At 40.5% G+C, this 15849-nt stretch overlaps 1 protein-coding gene across 1 annotated transcript in view; it reads left to right on the top strand.

Moving 5' to 3' along the window:
- Nucleotides 1-15849, top strand: part of Tmem232 (transmembrane protein 232) — a 237768-nt gene that overhangs the window by 43997 nt on the left and 177922 nt on the right. The window contains exons 8-9 of the mRNA XM_038341007.2: nt 7061-7184; nt 11410-11662. Coding sequence (XP_038196935.2) covers nt 7061-7184; nt 11410-11662 — 377 coding nt within the window. The remainder of the gene's footprint in view (nt 1-7060; nt 7185-11409; nt 11663-15849) is intronic.

Raw genomic sequence — 15849 nt, forward strand, 5'->3', positions numbered from 1 at the left:
AAAAACAATCAGGAGTTTTTAAGTCTGAAAATGGACAAGGCCAGGATCCATGAGAGGACTCTCTCTCTCTCTCTCTCTCTCTCTCTCTTTCTCTCTCTCATAGAATTAGAGCAGTCTTTCTGAGGTCTATGATGTCCCAAGAGGAAGGGTTGTTCTAAAACCAACCAGAGGACTGGAGACTGTAGGAGCCCCCCTGCTGCCACTCGTGGCCTTTGTCTACTCAGAGCTAGAGACAAGCACCTTGCTGGGAGGCAAGTCTCTTAATCTGGCTGAATTTCTTGTATCTCAGACTCTCAGTGCTCCACCCAGTAGTAGGTTGACCTTTCACAAAATGACCCACTTGCTTTGGAGAGACATCTCAAACCAAAGACTTTCCAATCTAACATGGAATATTGTATTTCTAATTGAACTGCTGGCCAACAGGGACTGCTGAGAAATGTAGCAAGGCATTTCAGCAGAACACCATCACAAAATCCCATCACCCAAAGCAAACTAATCAGTGTATTCTATCTCTTGCAAGTATTAAAAAAAAAAACCTTGACGATTTAAAACTATATCAACGTGGCAACTATTTAGCCATGTTTGTGTTTGTATCAAAATGAAGACAGAATCAGGTGCTTAAGGACAGTAGACCCTGAACATTCCAGCTAGATTACTGCCAACCATTGTCTGCATCTTCAGCCCTGGTAATGCCAGTGTTCATGGGGAGGTCTCACTGGAAGCATTTAAACAAAAGTTACAGTATAGTCTCCCTTCAGTCTCCATGAGTTGAGGTGGCTGTGTGTGAGACTCAAGTGATGTGAGATTCCCCTCTGTATGCTGTGAATATGTTTTATTACCACTGATTAATAAAGAAGCTGCTTTGGACTATGGCAGGGCAGAATATAGGTAGGTGGGAAAACTAAACTGAATGCAGGGAGGAAGAGTCAGGCAGACACCATGTAGCTGTTGTGGGAGAAAGATGCCAGGACCTTACTGGTAAGCCACGGCCTCGTGGCGATACAGATTCATAGAAGTGGGTTAATTTAAGATATAAGAGCTAGTTAGGAGTATGGCTGAGCTGTTGGCCAAACAGAGTTGTAATTAGTTTCTGTGTGATTATTTGGGTCTGGGTTGCTGGGAAACGGAAGTGTAGTCTCCCTTTACACTTGGGTTTCTATTTTCTTGGTTCTTCTCCATTCATATCCTATTCTTCATAGATCTATAGATCCTCCCCATTGTTTGTGAGCATTTAATCTGCTCATGGGAGAAATGCAAGTTTATGTGCAACTGCATCATCACTCAGTGAAGAACACATTCACCTTCAGGTCTGGAGACCTATGCTTTGGACTTCTTTCTACCTGTCCCATTTTCAATGAGTCACTTAACAATGATGAATCATTTTTTGAACATTTAGAGGAAAAGGAACCATCCTTTTATCATAATTTCTCCCTTCTTTTTCTTTCCTCTACATCCTCCCTTATAAACCCCTTCTCTCTTTTGAACCTGGACTTCTTTAATTGTTGTTACATGTGTGTGTGTGTATATACATCAAACATATAATATGTGTATATGTGTGTGTGTGCATCCTGTTCAGTCTGTATACTGTTACTTATATGTATATTGTTTTCTTAAAAAAGTTTCTGAGAGGTTTAAATAAGATAATTCTCCCCTACTTTATATTCTTCTAACTCAAAGTTGAACCAATTTTCCTCAGTTAGCCTCTGGCTGGCTGAGATTTTACTTCAGTTCACCCCCTCATAAGTTGATGAAATTGGCTTCTATTTTCTCTCTCCTCTCCTCTCCTCTCCTCTCCTCTCCTCTCCTCTCCTCTCCTCTCCTCTCCTCTCTCTCCTCTCCCCTCCCCTCCCCTCCCCTCCCCTCCCCTCCCCTCCTCTCCTCTCCTCACCTCTCCTGGCTGGCTGAGATTTTACTTCAGTTCACCCCCTCATAAGTTAATGAAATTGGCTTCTATTTTCTCTCTCCTCTCCTCTCCTCTCCTCTCCTCTCCTCTCCTCTCCTCTCCTCTCCTCTCCTCTCCTCTCCTCTCCTCTCCCCTCCCCTCCCCTCCTTCCCTCCCCTCCCCTTCCCTCTTCCCCTCCCCTCCCCTCTCCTCCTCTCCCCTCCACTCTCCTCCCCTCTCCTCCCCTCTCCTCCCCTCTCCTCCTCTTTCTCCTCCCTCCCCCTCTTCCTGGCTCTCTCCCTCCCTCTCTCCCTCCCTCTCTCCCTCCCTCCCTTCTTTCCTTCCTTCCTTTCTTCGATAGAGTCCCACTACATAGCTGTGTCTAGCTTGAGGTTCACTATGTAGACCAAGCTGGCTTTGAACTCATAGAATTCTGCCTGCCTCAGCCTCTACCTCACCTCCCTTTCCTAACCTGATGTCTGAGTGGCTGCAATACATCTGTTGTCATCACACTCGTTCCCTAGAATCTAGTCCCACTTTCATAGCTTTGCTGTAATGTTTTAGCATCTGTTACTACTGTCATTTCCTAACTGGTCTCTTGGATGTGAATCTTTCCCTCAATCATGTGTCACATGCGATATACTGCCAGGATTACAACATCAATGTGATTGTATCCCTCTTCAGCTTGACAGTATTTACTAAGGAATGGCTTTCCATGACACGGGAGCCCCAGTCAGTGTTGTACAACTTACATGATATTGGAAAACCAGTAAGAGCAGGCATAAAAGATCCTGTGGATTCACTGCCGTTAGCCATACAGACAGCCAAGAGTGGCTGTGAGGATTGACAGAAGGGACGCGGTGGTGGTGTGCCTGAGAAACAGTATTCACGGCTCCCTGACAGTGCCTTCATCTGCTCCAATGGCTTCCTTGCCACCACAGTAATGAAGGAACTCCTGCCACCCAATGGAGGGACCTTCTCAGACAGGATCAAGATCAGAATTTTCATGTAGTCATCTCTTTCAAATATAAAACAAATCAATCAGTGAAAGAGAAAAGAATTCTTTTAACTGTGTGTCTGGAAGGATGGCATCAGCAATATCCCTTACACAATGAAGACTGGACTAATAGATTTCTACCAACCCTACACTACTTGTCTGTTAATACACTCTTTATGAAATTAGATTAATTATTTAAAAGTTGCTAATTTCTACTTAGAGGATGAGTGGTATGTTTATATTTAATTCTGTATGCTTTGGGGGAATCCTTGCATCCCGCCTCCCATCTTGTCAGGGAAACCCTGGCATGGCAGGTATATTCCACGCTGCATCCAGCTTTACATGGATTTGGGGGATTAGAACTCAGGTATTTGTACTTGTGTGGCTGGTACCTTTTCCACCAAGCCGTGTCCTTGGCCCCTTGTAATATGTATTTTTAAAGAGTTATGGCCTTCTCCAAGAATCAGACTGGTACTTTTCCCTAGTGCTTGTCATATATTTTTACTGGTCCTGAGGGAATCTGCTTGTCCAGTTTTTTTTTTTTTTTTTACTTATCCCAGAATGAGAAGAAACCCATGAAATAGACGTTTTGAACCAAGATTTTGGTGTTCACAGACGTTAGCATCGTGTTTTAGCACAGTGGCTTTAAGTAGTTGAAGACTGACCCTGCTGCTGCAATCATCACGGTCCTCCATGTGTCCTCGCTCCTGTAGGAAAGCCCACTCCTGCACCCTGATGGCATCACTTCTCCTTGTGCCCCCCCCCCCATACCTCTAAGGATCTATCATTTAAATCTTGCTAACTCTGAAGAAAAACAAAGAGATAAAGGAAAAAATGAACTACAGAATGGAGACTCTGGATACATTTTTAAAAATGCCAGTATCCTAAGGAAAAAGGATTATCTGTATTTTCCCCCTGATTCTGTGACTCACGGGACAAATTGAAGATGAATCTGATTATTTTCCCCTGCACTTTTTCTATGGGACACAGGCTGCAGCATTTCCCAGGCCATTTTATAGTGCGCCTCCTCATCCAGGTCCGCCAATTTCATGGCTTGAGCTGTCCCTTTAATCTGCTGTGTGTCACCTGTCACTTTTTCTCATTACCTGTTTTCAAGGTTCTGTGGATTTTGACACAGTCAGTGTTTTCTGAAACACGTGTAGCAAGGTTGGAATAACCTCTATGAATGTAACTAATTGGAGACAGTTTAATCTCATTTTTTCCCCCAAAATGGCCACCCGCTCATGAAGAACACAGTTTAGAGACAAAAAGAAAACCTAGAACTCTTTCAGATGCTGCTGGTCTCACTTCCGTACAGATGCGTGTGGGTGTAAAGAATTGCGAAGTCTGGGTCAGCCTCTTTGTTTACACGATTAGGGGAAATGCGCAATACCTACTACACCTTTCTTGCCACTTCTTTAGTTTCAAAGCTCTGGGACATCAAGTTGCTGATAACTGAGCTTTTCCTGCATTTTCATGAGCTTGAGAAAGAGGCAGAGGTGCCTCAGCCCGTTCCTGCTCTAGCCCTTCCCTCTGCGTGCATTGATTTTTCAACTTTGACTTTTAACAAATTTCAGCTCCCACGTATCGATGCATCTGTTCTCTTTTTGGCAGAAGCAGTTTTGCTTATAGACGGTATTGCAGTTTGCAGCATTGATTGGAAGTAGTGCCTTTCTGGTGAGGCAGCATTTTTTTTTTCTTCTGCCGCAAGCGGCTGGCACGGAGATGGTTTTCAAGCCATAGCACAGTGAGTGCGCTCTAGTTTGGATACAGCTTTCCAGACATTAAAAAAAGACAAAAGAGAGAAAGGCTACGCAGGGGCGGGGTGGGGTGGGGGAAGCTTCTGAACTCAGTCTTCCCTGAGACCTGACCCTCCTATGGAGCATGCGTGGTGAGTGTGAGGACTGACTAGGAGGTCACTGGGCTCTTCTCAGCGACTCTGAGACTTTACAGAGAAAGCTAACAAGCTCATTTTAGCATAGCAGATTTAGAGTTCCATGCCGTATTTCTGACTCCGAAGTTCTCTTTCGTACATCCTGTGTTAGGTGTATCGGTTGGGATTCGTTCTTCTTTGTGTTAGAGAAATCTAGCTACACTTGGGTGACCCAGTAGCGCTTCTGTCTTTTACAGGACAAAGATGCATTCTGATGCAGATGCTTAGGTCCTTCTGATTTGTGTTCTGCCATCCCTAGCACTGACTTTCACTATTGTCTCTATAATGTGGAAGTTCACATTCTGGTATTAGTGTGTATTCCCCGCAGGAGGAAAAGGGTGTATGAAGAAGATGAAAGTTTTCTTTTTCTAAATATGCTATTTTTTTATTAACCAGAAAAATGATAGTTTACCTAAGAGTCTGTCTTTGTATGTCTCCTTTTGTATTTTGTCTTGAAACAGTCTTGAAGTGTAGCCTAGGCTGACTTTTGGCCTTAAAGCCCTCCCACCTGAGCCTGTCAAGTGGTGGGATTACAGGTGTGCATCGCCACACCTGGTGATCTGATTTCGTTTCTATCTCATTGGTCAATCAACATCGCATGGTACTTTCAATAGTCAAGGACATAAAGAGTTAGTTCTAAGTCAAATGTACTGAGATATATCTAAGTTATATCTTAGTGCATTTTGATATAGATCTGTCATTTTTGACAAATTGACTCATATATTCCATCTAAAACACACAACATTCCGTGTTGAGGGGACAGTCTGTGACGAGAATTATGTTGTCTTGAATGAAGCTCCTTTAAGCAGGCAACTGTCAGCACCCGCCATCGTGAGGTTTAGTGTTGAAACACTTAAGGCATGACTTAGAAAAGGAGAGATTGCAAAAACAATACGATATGCCGGGGAAGATCACAGTCACAGTCAAGCGAGCATTAAAGGGAATGTGTGCATGTTTCTCAGGCTTATCAGTGTCTACAATCCATAATGTTAAAAAGGAAGGTATTTGAAAAGTCTGAAACGAGTCTGAAGCTGTCAAATTTAAATCAAGTAGGATAATTGGCATGGAAGTACTTTTAAGAACTTGAAAATCTCTCTGTATTTAGAATTGTCTTTGTCTCATAAAAGGCATTTCCTTTTTGTGCTTTTTTTTATAACCTATTTTATTAGCATTTACTGATTGTAGAAAATAATGGCTTTGATTATGTAATTTTCATACAGGCACAGAAAGTACTTTGATCATATCTACCACCCCACGGCTCTCCCTCAGTCCTTTACCCCCATCCTGCAGGCTCCCAGCCCTTCCCACAGAGGATCTGCTCTATGCCTTTTTATCTCATGACTGCTTTGGGGTTCTAGGTTCCAAATTAAAGGGAAATATAGGTACTTGTTTTTCTGAACTTGGCTTAATTCACTTAACAAATTGAGTATATTCATAGAGAAAGAATGAAGACCTCACCTTATGACCTGAATAGAGCAGTAGTGAAATTCAAACATACTTGTTAAATACCCTGGGAGATAGGTTTATTAGCTGCCTAAAGCCGAGGCAGTAAGCAGCTCTATTGGCAGGCAGTTTTACAGTTGCTATCTCTTAATTCTCTTTCAGTCTGTTTCTCTTCCAGTTGGTGAACTGCAAACAAGGGCATGAAATGTAAAATTCCTTGAAAACCTCGTTACATATGGACATCAGTAGCTAATGACTTTAATTTATAAATTCCCACTCACATAGCATTAAAAAAACTAGCCTATGATCTCAGTCATTTTTGTGAAGTATACATTTTATTTTGAGGCATGTCACTTTTCAAAAAATAACATAATACCCAATTTTTAGAATACTTGCTTAGATAGTTTGTCACTTGTTCTGTAAGTTTGGAAAGAAACCATCCTTCAAATTGATCCCACTGAATCAGTCACAAGCAAGTGAAGCTAGAGGCCCTTGTGAGGGCCCGAGGGTTCTCTGGAGAGCTATAGCCTTCCAGTACCACATCACACAGGGTCTATGAACAGATGGGAAAGATGCTTACACTTATTATGCCAACCCTGTCAATCCAGCATCTTAAATTCATAATCCTTCCAAAATGTCACTCTTTTTTTATAATCCATGCCAACCAAAATCTTTCAGTATAGAAAACAAATATATCTGATAATGTAAACCTTCATTCCCTTTGTCTTCAGCGCTTTTTCATTGAAATTGGTTGCTATTATTTTTTTTTTTTTATTAAGGTCTTTGTCACTTGTTCACAATCCAGGTTGGATTCAGCACTCGCTTTGCTGGTCCTGGGGGAGGCTGCTAAGTTGAACATGGCCTGTTTGAAAGCACTGATGGATCTTGTGAGAGATTTCCTTTGGAGCATCGTGTCTGTTCAGAACCAGGTACCACCTTGCAGTTTATTTGTGAAGAAGACCTTACTGCAAGCATGCTTTATTCTTATCATTATGTAAACTGAATATCACATTTGAGCATGTGATGTGTATAAGTCTGTAGTAATTCTAATTAAATATAAAAGTGAATACTCACTCACTGTAACTTCAGGATTTATCATAAACATTTTTCTTTATTATCAAGTCTGTTACACTTTGTGTTTTGCTCTTTCACTCTTAAATCTCTTCGTATGCACTTATCCATCACTAGAAAAGACACACACCGTGACAGAGTTAGAGTTAGAAAAGCAATTAGCTTCATATGCTCTTTTGTGACTGTGTTCGTCACCTGAGTTCAGTCCTTACTTAGCTCCCAAAAGTCTTTCTTGTTCTCTTTTCTGTATGTCATACTGTAACCACGTGTGCATTTGTTTACACAAAACATAAATTATTGACTAGATTCCACACATGAGGGGGAAAGTGTACAATTCATTGTGAAATTCTAAATGCCTGTTCTAACAATATAGAAGTCCACTAAGATGTATAAAGTTCAGGTCTGGCTAATTTTAGCAAGTGGTTTCTTTTATTTGAAAATTCTTTATAATAATATTTATAAAAGTTTTGAAAATTTTATACTGGAAAGGGGATCATTTCATTTTTTTATTGTCAAATGTTGAGTTTGTTTTACATTTTTAACAGTTAAGAAACAGTATTGAACTAAAGTCTTTTAAATTTATTTTTGAATTCTTTGACAATTTCATATATGAATACAATGTATTGTGATAATATCGATCCTAATTATCCTCTCTTGCCTCTTCCAATTCTGCTGACCCCCCCCTACTATTTTATGTCATTTCCCCTCTTCTTTGTGGTTGATTTTTATTTTTGTTTTAATTAATTTTTTATACAATATATTCTGATTATGGTTTCTCCTTCCCCAACTCCTCCCAATCCCTCCCACCTCTCTACCGACCCATCTCCATACCATTTCTCACTCTCTCTTTAGAAAACAAATAAACTAAAACCAACCAACCAGTCAACCAACCAACCAACCAGTCAACCAACCAACCAACCAGTCAACCAACCAACCAACCAGTCAACCAACCAACCAACAAGCATACAAAAGAAAGTACACAGGAAATACACACACACACACACACACACACACACACACAAACACACACACACACTCATTAAAACACATAATCGGAAACCATAATATATAAGCAAAACATGTAGAAGCTTTTTGAAATATATATGTACATGAAGGAAATATAAATGAAGCCACCAAAAATGGGGAGGCAATTCCCGAACTCGACATGTTTTTCCTTCCAAGCAAAACCTTTATTGCCAGGAATGGGTTACATCTGATTGAATTGTTGGCCAAAGGGGTCCCACTGAAACCCCTAAACATCTCAGGCTGTTGTCACGGCTATTGGTTGCTCTCCACAAACTGAATGTAAGGCCCTGTAGCTGAAGACAACACTTAGATATCTTATTGAATGTGGAGAAGCCAAGCTGGTGCCTAACTGGAGCCTTGACCCCCAATGACTAGTGTTCACGTAACTGGAAGGTACTCTGCATGCTACCAGAGGAGAAAGATAGCCACCAACGAAGCTACAAACCCTGTGATCTACCAAGCTAAGCTACCTGCAAGAGCTTCTCATGCAGCAGTGGCATGAACATTGAGGAATCTTCTTTTTGACATTCTGAGTTTAGTTAGAGTTGCTTGGAAGAGGGTGAGTAGGGGATTGTTCACTAGATTTGAGTTACTTTTCCAGGGCTCTGCAACTGAAGAAAATCACTAGTTGCTAAGAGATTCTCTGGTGGGGGTTGGAGTCCCTCCACCAGCAATGAGAGAATGTGGGCTCAGGATCTTGTGGGCACGAGGAAGGTACCCACCCATGGCTTCTGTGCTTTTGTGATTGCAGCAGCTATGTGCTGCCCTGAACAGTGTTTTTACAACAGTCTGCCCATTCTCTGGCTCTTCCATTCTTTTCACCGTCTTTTCTACAATGTTCTCTGGGCCATCAAGAGGGAAACACAGATACACATCCTGTTTAGGGCTCAGCACTCAACTCTCAGTCTTATGGGACCAGATATGAAACTCTATTAATTGCCATCCAGAGTTAAGACAAACCTCTCTGTCTGCCTCACTCAGTGTTCTGTTTTCTGTGAAGAGACACCACGACCATGGCAACTCTTAAAAAGGAAAACATTTCATTGGGGCTGGCTTACAGTTTAGAGGTTTAGTCCATTGTCATCTCGTGGGGAGCGTGGCTGTATGCAGGCAGACATGGTGCTGGAGAAGTAGCTGAGAGATTTGCAGGAAGCAGGAAGAGAAAGCCAGTGGGCCAGGTTTGAACTTCTGAAGCCTCACAGCCCATCCCCAGAGACATACTTCCTCCAACAAGGCCACACCTACACTGACAAGGCCACACCTCCTAATCCTTCCAAATAGTGCCATTCCCTGATGACTAAGCATTCTGCTATATGAGTCTGTAGGTGCCATTCTTATTCGAACCACGGCACTGTCCGAGGTTCAGGATAGCATAGTACTAGCCTATGGGTTTAAACATGAAAATTAGAAGGCTCTTTGACTTCCTGTCCATTTCGTAAAAATCACTAGTGTGATTCCCACTTAAGGCCAGTGATCACCACAGCCATAGACTTTTGACCATATTTACAGTATCAGGCATCTGGTTCTGTGGACTAGACCTCAGATGACATAAGCAAGTGGCTGATTACTCACTAAGAGTCCTGCGGCTATTGCACCAGTGGGCTTGCGTTGCCTGGCACATTAGTGTTGTAGCTCTCAGGTCTCCAGCTGGGCAATGCTTGTTTGTTCATCTTGTCTCGCAGCAGTCTGCATAGGACACTGGAACTAGGAACTCTAGCCATCGTGAGGAAGCTTCTAGGTTCATTCCCACTTGCTTTCCCTTATCTGTAACCAAAGTATGTAGTATCATCGACAATAGGATTTTTACGTCTAGAACCGGCATTCTTAGGAATGCAATTTTAACTGCATTTCACCGTTGCTTTTAAATAAATTGGTGAGATAATATGATCGCTTTCTCTTTCTGCCCCCCCCCCCTTCCCGCGTGTGATGCTTGTGGCTGTCTGTGCTTGCGTATGTGTGTCTGTAGTCCACAGGCCAATGTCTAATATGCTTTATCTTGTATTTTGAGACAGTCTCTCATTGAACCTGGAGCTCACAGAACGGGCAAGCTGACTGGTCAGTGAGCCCCTGAGATACTCTGTTTCCCTGTCACAACGCTAAGATTCGGGGCCTGTGTTACCACCTTTGGGTGTTTTCTGTGAGTGCTAGGGATCTGAACTCAGGTCGTCAGGCTCATAGAGCAGGCGTTTATGCATGGAGCCACCTCTCCTCTCGTTGTCTCCTCTTTTACCCTATGAACTTTCCTATGAGCTGTTCCTATGAACGGGTTCTTGGGGCACATTCTTAAATTCTGTCCTGGAAGTTGTAATATTTTTGTATGTATGAATATTGAAGTTATATACACTAGAAAAAGACTATTTTCCAACATAAATGTGGAGAGTAATATTTCTTTTAATTTATTATTTGAGCACGTCATGCGTGTAAATAGTCTATTTTGATCAAATCCATCTCCCACTTCCATACCGCTTTTGCCTACTTTTCCTCCCAACTTCTTATAGTTTTTGTTTCCAGTCCTCTGAGAACACTTAATGCTGCTGGCATGTGGATTGGTATAAGGCTATCCACTGGACGACCCCTTGGGCAGCACATCCCTCAATGAAACAGACTCACCCCCAATGAATTAATTTATCTTCCGTTGATTACAAAAGAAACTGTCTTTTTTTTTTTTTTGTTTTTGTTTTTCGAGACAGGATTTCTCTGCAGCTTTAGAGCCTGTCCTGGAGCTAGCTCTTGTAGACCAGGCTGGTCTCGAACTCACAGAGATCCGCCTGCCTCTGCCTCCCGAGTGCTGGGATTAAAGGCGTTACAAAAGAAACTGAATACTTGTTGCTTAACATATATATCTGTTACTTAAATTTCTGAGCCCTTTAAAAATAAAGCATACCTCTTCCAAAGTAAGTTTTAATGAGTACATTTTCGAAATTTTAATTTGTTTTATAACAACTGTATAACATTTGAGTACTTTTTTTTGTTACAATCCTACCACACATACGGTGTCTAAGTCTGATGGGATGTACTTCGATTTTCTAAAGCGCACTTTTAACTTTCCTGTTTCAGGAAGAGAACAGTAACGTATATGATCTTTCCTGGGCATCAGACATTATCTTCATATACACAACAATTCTTTCGGAAGTGTGTTTGTACGCAGCTACCTCCTATTTGAGGAAAACAGCTTTGATTGGGTTCTGTGACTGCACAAGTCCACAGAAGGAGGTTTTGCTCATGGACAAGTCGGAAGAGCAGCCCGAATTAGAGGGAACAAACATTATAAGTCTTTTGAAATATTTTTCTTCTAAGATCTCTGCTAATTGTAAGTAATGTGCTTTCATTTTAGTGAATAATACTTCCTCAGTGTCCCTGTCTTCTATGTATAATAACAACGTTTCACAAAATGCTTACATCTAAATGTGAAAAATAGCTTTCAAGTCAGCAAGACTTCCTAGGGTCAGTATTTTATAAAATAGATTTTTTTTAAAAAAATCAATAATTGTGAGACATAATATGTAAGACAAGCTCAGTGGGTTTCTGGTTTCCATGATGTAAGTTGCGTAGTTAAGGTGGCTGGGGAGATTGTGGGATGTGCCTGCACAGCTCTTTCCTCTTCACGCTGCTCCTCACTAAGGAGTTTTCTTCTCCATTTCTGCAAGTGCCCTCCTTTTCTCTCCTTCTCTCCTGCTCTTTTTATATTAAGACACTTCTCTTTAATTATTCTATCATTATCATCGTCGTCAACATTATCTTCATCACCACCATCATCATCACCACCATCATTACCATCATCATCACCATCACCATCATCACCATCACCATCACCATCATCACCATCATCACCACCACCATCATCATCACCATCATCACCATCATCATCACCATCAATTACTATGACTTTAACATTTTGCTACAGGGCTTCAGTTGGCCAGATATTAACCACCTTCCTGCCTCAGCCCCCCAATACTGGGGTCAGGCTGCTCCCACACAGTCGACACCTGCTCCTTTCTGCTCATGGTACCTCTGACTGTGGTTTATCACTCATCCCTGACTCCATACCTGCCTTGAATGCCAAATCTAAAATTTATCTTAGTGCCATGATTCTTGAGACAAGCAGAAGCATTGATATTACTTTTGAAAGAGGGATCCTAATTTGAGAAGACCTTTCAGGCTGATTGGACCTCACGGGTCTAACAAGCATTGCTGCAGCTCTTTGTTTTAGGCTGTGGTTGGATGACATTTTCTTCTATGACTGAGTCTAGAGAACCACCTCTGAGATATACATCTTTACTCAATACCATAATTTCCTGGTGCAGCATGAACTATGTTTAATGTAATTTGTGATAGATTTCAGTGGCAGATTTTAAGATTTAGCTCTTAAAATCTGTAAAATCTGGCTGATATGTTTTTTCCTACTTTTATTTTATTGAAAACAAGTATTTTTCACACAATATATTCTAATTATGATTTCAGTTCCCCATTTCCTCCAGGATCTGCCCCACATTCCCTTCTGTTTTAAAATCATTTTCAGTATACATTGTTTTAATTAACAGATTGTGTTCTATAACTTCTGAGTCAATATACTTCACCTTTTCTTGTTTTTCAAAATCGTTTCTGTTATAGGTATCAGTTTTAAACAGGCCTTTATCCTTCAGTGCACGATTCTGTTTCCCTAGTGTTAGCAATATTGATAAGGGGTGATCACACCTCTATTTACTCATCTCCTATAGCAGCTCAATATGTGTTATTGGAATGGGCCATGAAGAAAGTGTAAATCGTAGGCTTTGATTCTTGTCTTGTGGAACCTGGCATGTCTGAGCTCCTTGGTAGTTGAGTTCAGACACGGTGTCTCCAAGGGGGACTTTTCCTCACAGGATGACGCTTAACCCCCCTAAGCTGGGACCTCTTTAAAATTGGTCATTTACCCCCTCTTCTGCAGTCTATTTCCCCCAGAGATTTGATAATCCATCAAGTTAATTTGTTCATTGTTAATATTTTCTTACATTTTAGATGCTTTCATTTTTCTAGGAGATTTTATGTTGCTCCAGAATTTGGTTGAGTCCTTGGACGAGGCACTGTGCTTCTCCTATCATCTACCAGGCAAACGCACCCCCAAAGTTGTCTTTCCTTTGCAGTGGTGTCTTCAGCGGACCTATTGGGCACCTTCTTGATATATGTGTGCATTTCTTTCCTCCCTCCGCACTGCCACTTCCCGAAGACAGCTCTGTGAACTCACCTTTGCCAAGCACAGTTGCCTATAGACGTTTTCTTTACATTTCTATAAATCCTAGTGCACACACTTATTTCCGTCTGGTATGGATTTAATATAAAAGAAAAGTATGATAACCTCAAATTCCAAAAATTCTGATTATTTTTTTTGCTAACTTTCTCAAACATAGATACTAACAAAAGAAACAATAGTTTTATTAGTGTTAGTACCATTCCATAGCTCTTTGCCATTAGGTAAACCTTCTAGGGATTTCTGAATGTTATTGTACCAGTCATCAGGCAATGCTATGGATTGAAGAGACATGTCTACAGATGACTAAATACCACTGTTTTAGTCTTTAAATGAATAATAGTAGAGGGTAGGTGGCAGCAGTCTCTAACAAATTGGGTTCTAGAAGGCGCTCTTGGTATATTCACATGTCATGTAGAGACAACGAATAACTTTTTCTTCATTGATATAAATTTTTCTTCATTCATGATTGCTTTTTATTGCATAAGTTCTAATTGGTACATCTTAGCAATAAAAACCTGGAGTCAGATGTTAGGGGGTAAAAGCTGAAAGATCAGAGAAGCAGAACAGTCAGTCACTAGAGATCTTACCTCTGAGACTCTCAGCTTGAGAAAAGACAGAGCTCCTCTCTCCACCCTGCCTCATTGCTTGCTCTCTCTGCCCAGTCATGCCACTTTCTGTCTGTCTGTCTGTCCAGACCTCCAGACCTCTACTGTTAACTAATGGCTAGCTCTGCCTCTGATCTTTAGGCAAGCTTTACTTATAGAGTACAAACAAAAATATCACCATATTTCCTCCTTTTAGTCTAAAATAAAAAAAAGGTTTTAACTAATAAAAAGGATATACAATAAATACAATAACTATATACAAAATGTACAGGCAATAAATACATAAAAATGTCTAGTCCATTAGCAATTGGCAAATTCAGAAAATATACTCCACATCTATCCTATCTTGGTGAGTCTAAAAGGTTGTATCTAATTCACGTTCTATTCTAACTTATATTACAAAAACTATCTTTTAATGTCTCCCAACCTTATTCACTTTATACCTCTGTAGTGAATTCTTTTCCTGAATCTGGTAAGAAAGAAAACTATAGCTATAAAGTCTATCAGAGACCCAAGAAAGAAATAATATTACCTGAGTAAGCAGGAAGTGTAAGCAAGTGACTTCCAAAAAGTGTGAGAAATGACAGAAACAGCTGGCTGTCTGGACAGTCACCCAAGGTTCCTCTGCAACTTTGGGGCATCCATCTTTGGCACACAGGCATAGCATATCTGATAGCCTTTTCTGTGATGCAGGATATTCTGTAGGGCTTATCATAGCTTGTCTTGGCAAAGTTTGGCAGTCCTTTCTTTTGTATCTTGTTTGTTCAGTTTGTGTTCTGTTTGTCCAAATAGGACAGCATCTGTCAGCAGTCAAGGCACAAGGGCACTTTCTTGCCCAGTGGCTTACTTTTGCTATACAGAAAGTAAACTTCATAAACTCCATATTGAGTTACTTTGACACCTATCACCTTCTCTGAAATAGATTGGTATTGCCATGAACAGATATGTCTCACTGTCATAAAAAGATAAGAACCTATGTTATTAAACATCTTAAATACCATATTCTGTAGATCTCTGAAGTGTTTGAATATGATCTGTCTATCTAAAATATATCTGTTTGACCTTGAAACATACTTAATATGACTACAAGTTTGGTTGTAATAACTACTAACTTGCATTTCTTTATGTCCTAAATAGTTGGTAATAATAACTTTCAAGGACTAGAAATTTGCGTTACATTGTTAAATGAGCTGTATAGGTATAATAACTTGAACAAGATTAGAAATGTATGTAGAGTATGTTCTAAAAACTAATCTCAAATTAGTATTAATATACATAGATTCATATCAATATAAGATACTTTGACTAGTAGTTGCTTTCTTTTGTTTAAAAGTAGTCCAATAATCTATCTGTTAATCCTATTCTTATATCCTTCCTTTTTCTTTTCAGGATAGACTCAATAATCTACCTTTATATTCTATTATATGCCCCTTTTTTTCTTTTCAAAATAAGAACCTTGAATCTAATTTCCTTTGTTTATCTTTTTATCCTGACCATTGCCAATAATAACATGTAAACAACCCCCCTAAACAATGACAAATATCCATAATCCATTGAATGACCCAAACCACCCACCCCATCTCTTGGGAATGTGGATTTCATAGTCTTAAATTTACTTCGTGCTGTCTGGAAGTGATGGTATCTTAAGGGGACCCTGAAAAG

This window comes from Arvicola amphibius, chromosome 8, assembly GCF_903992535.2.
Source record: "Arvicola amphibius chromosome 8, mArvAmp1.2, whole genome shotgun sequence".
In the NCBI taxonomy this organism is placed as follows: domain Eukaryota; kingdom Metazoa; phylum Chordata; class Mammalia; order Rodentia; family Cricetidae; genus Arvicola; species Arvicola amphibius.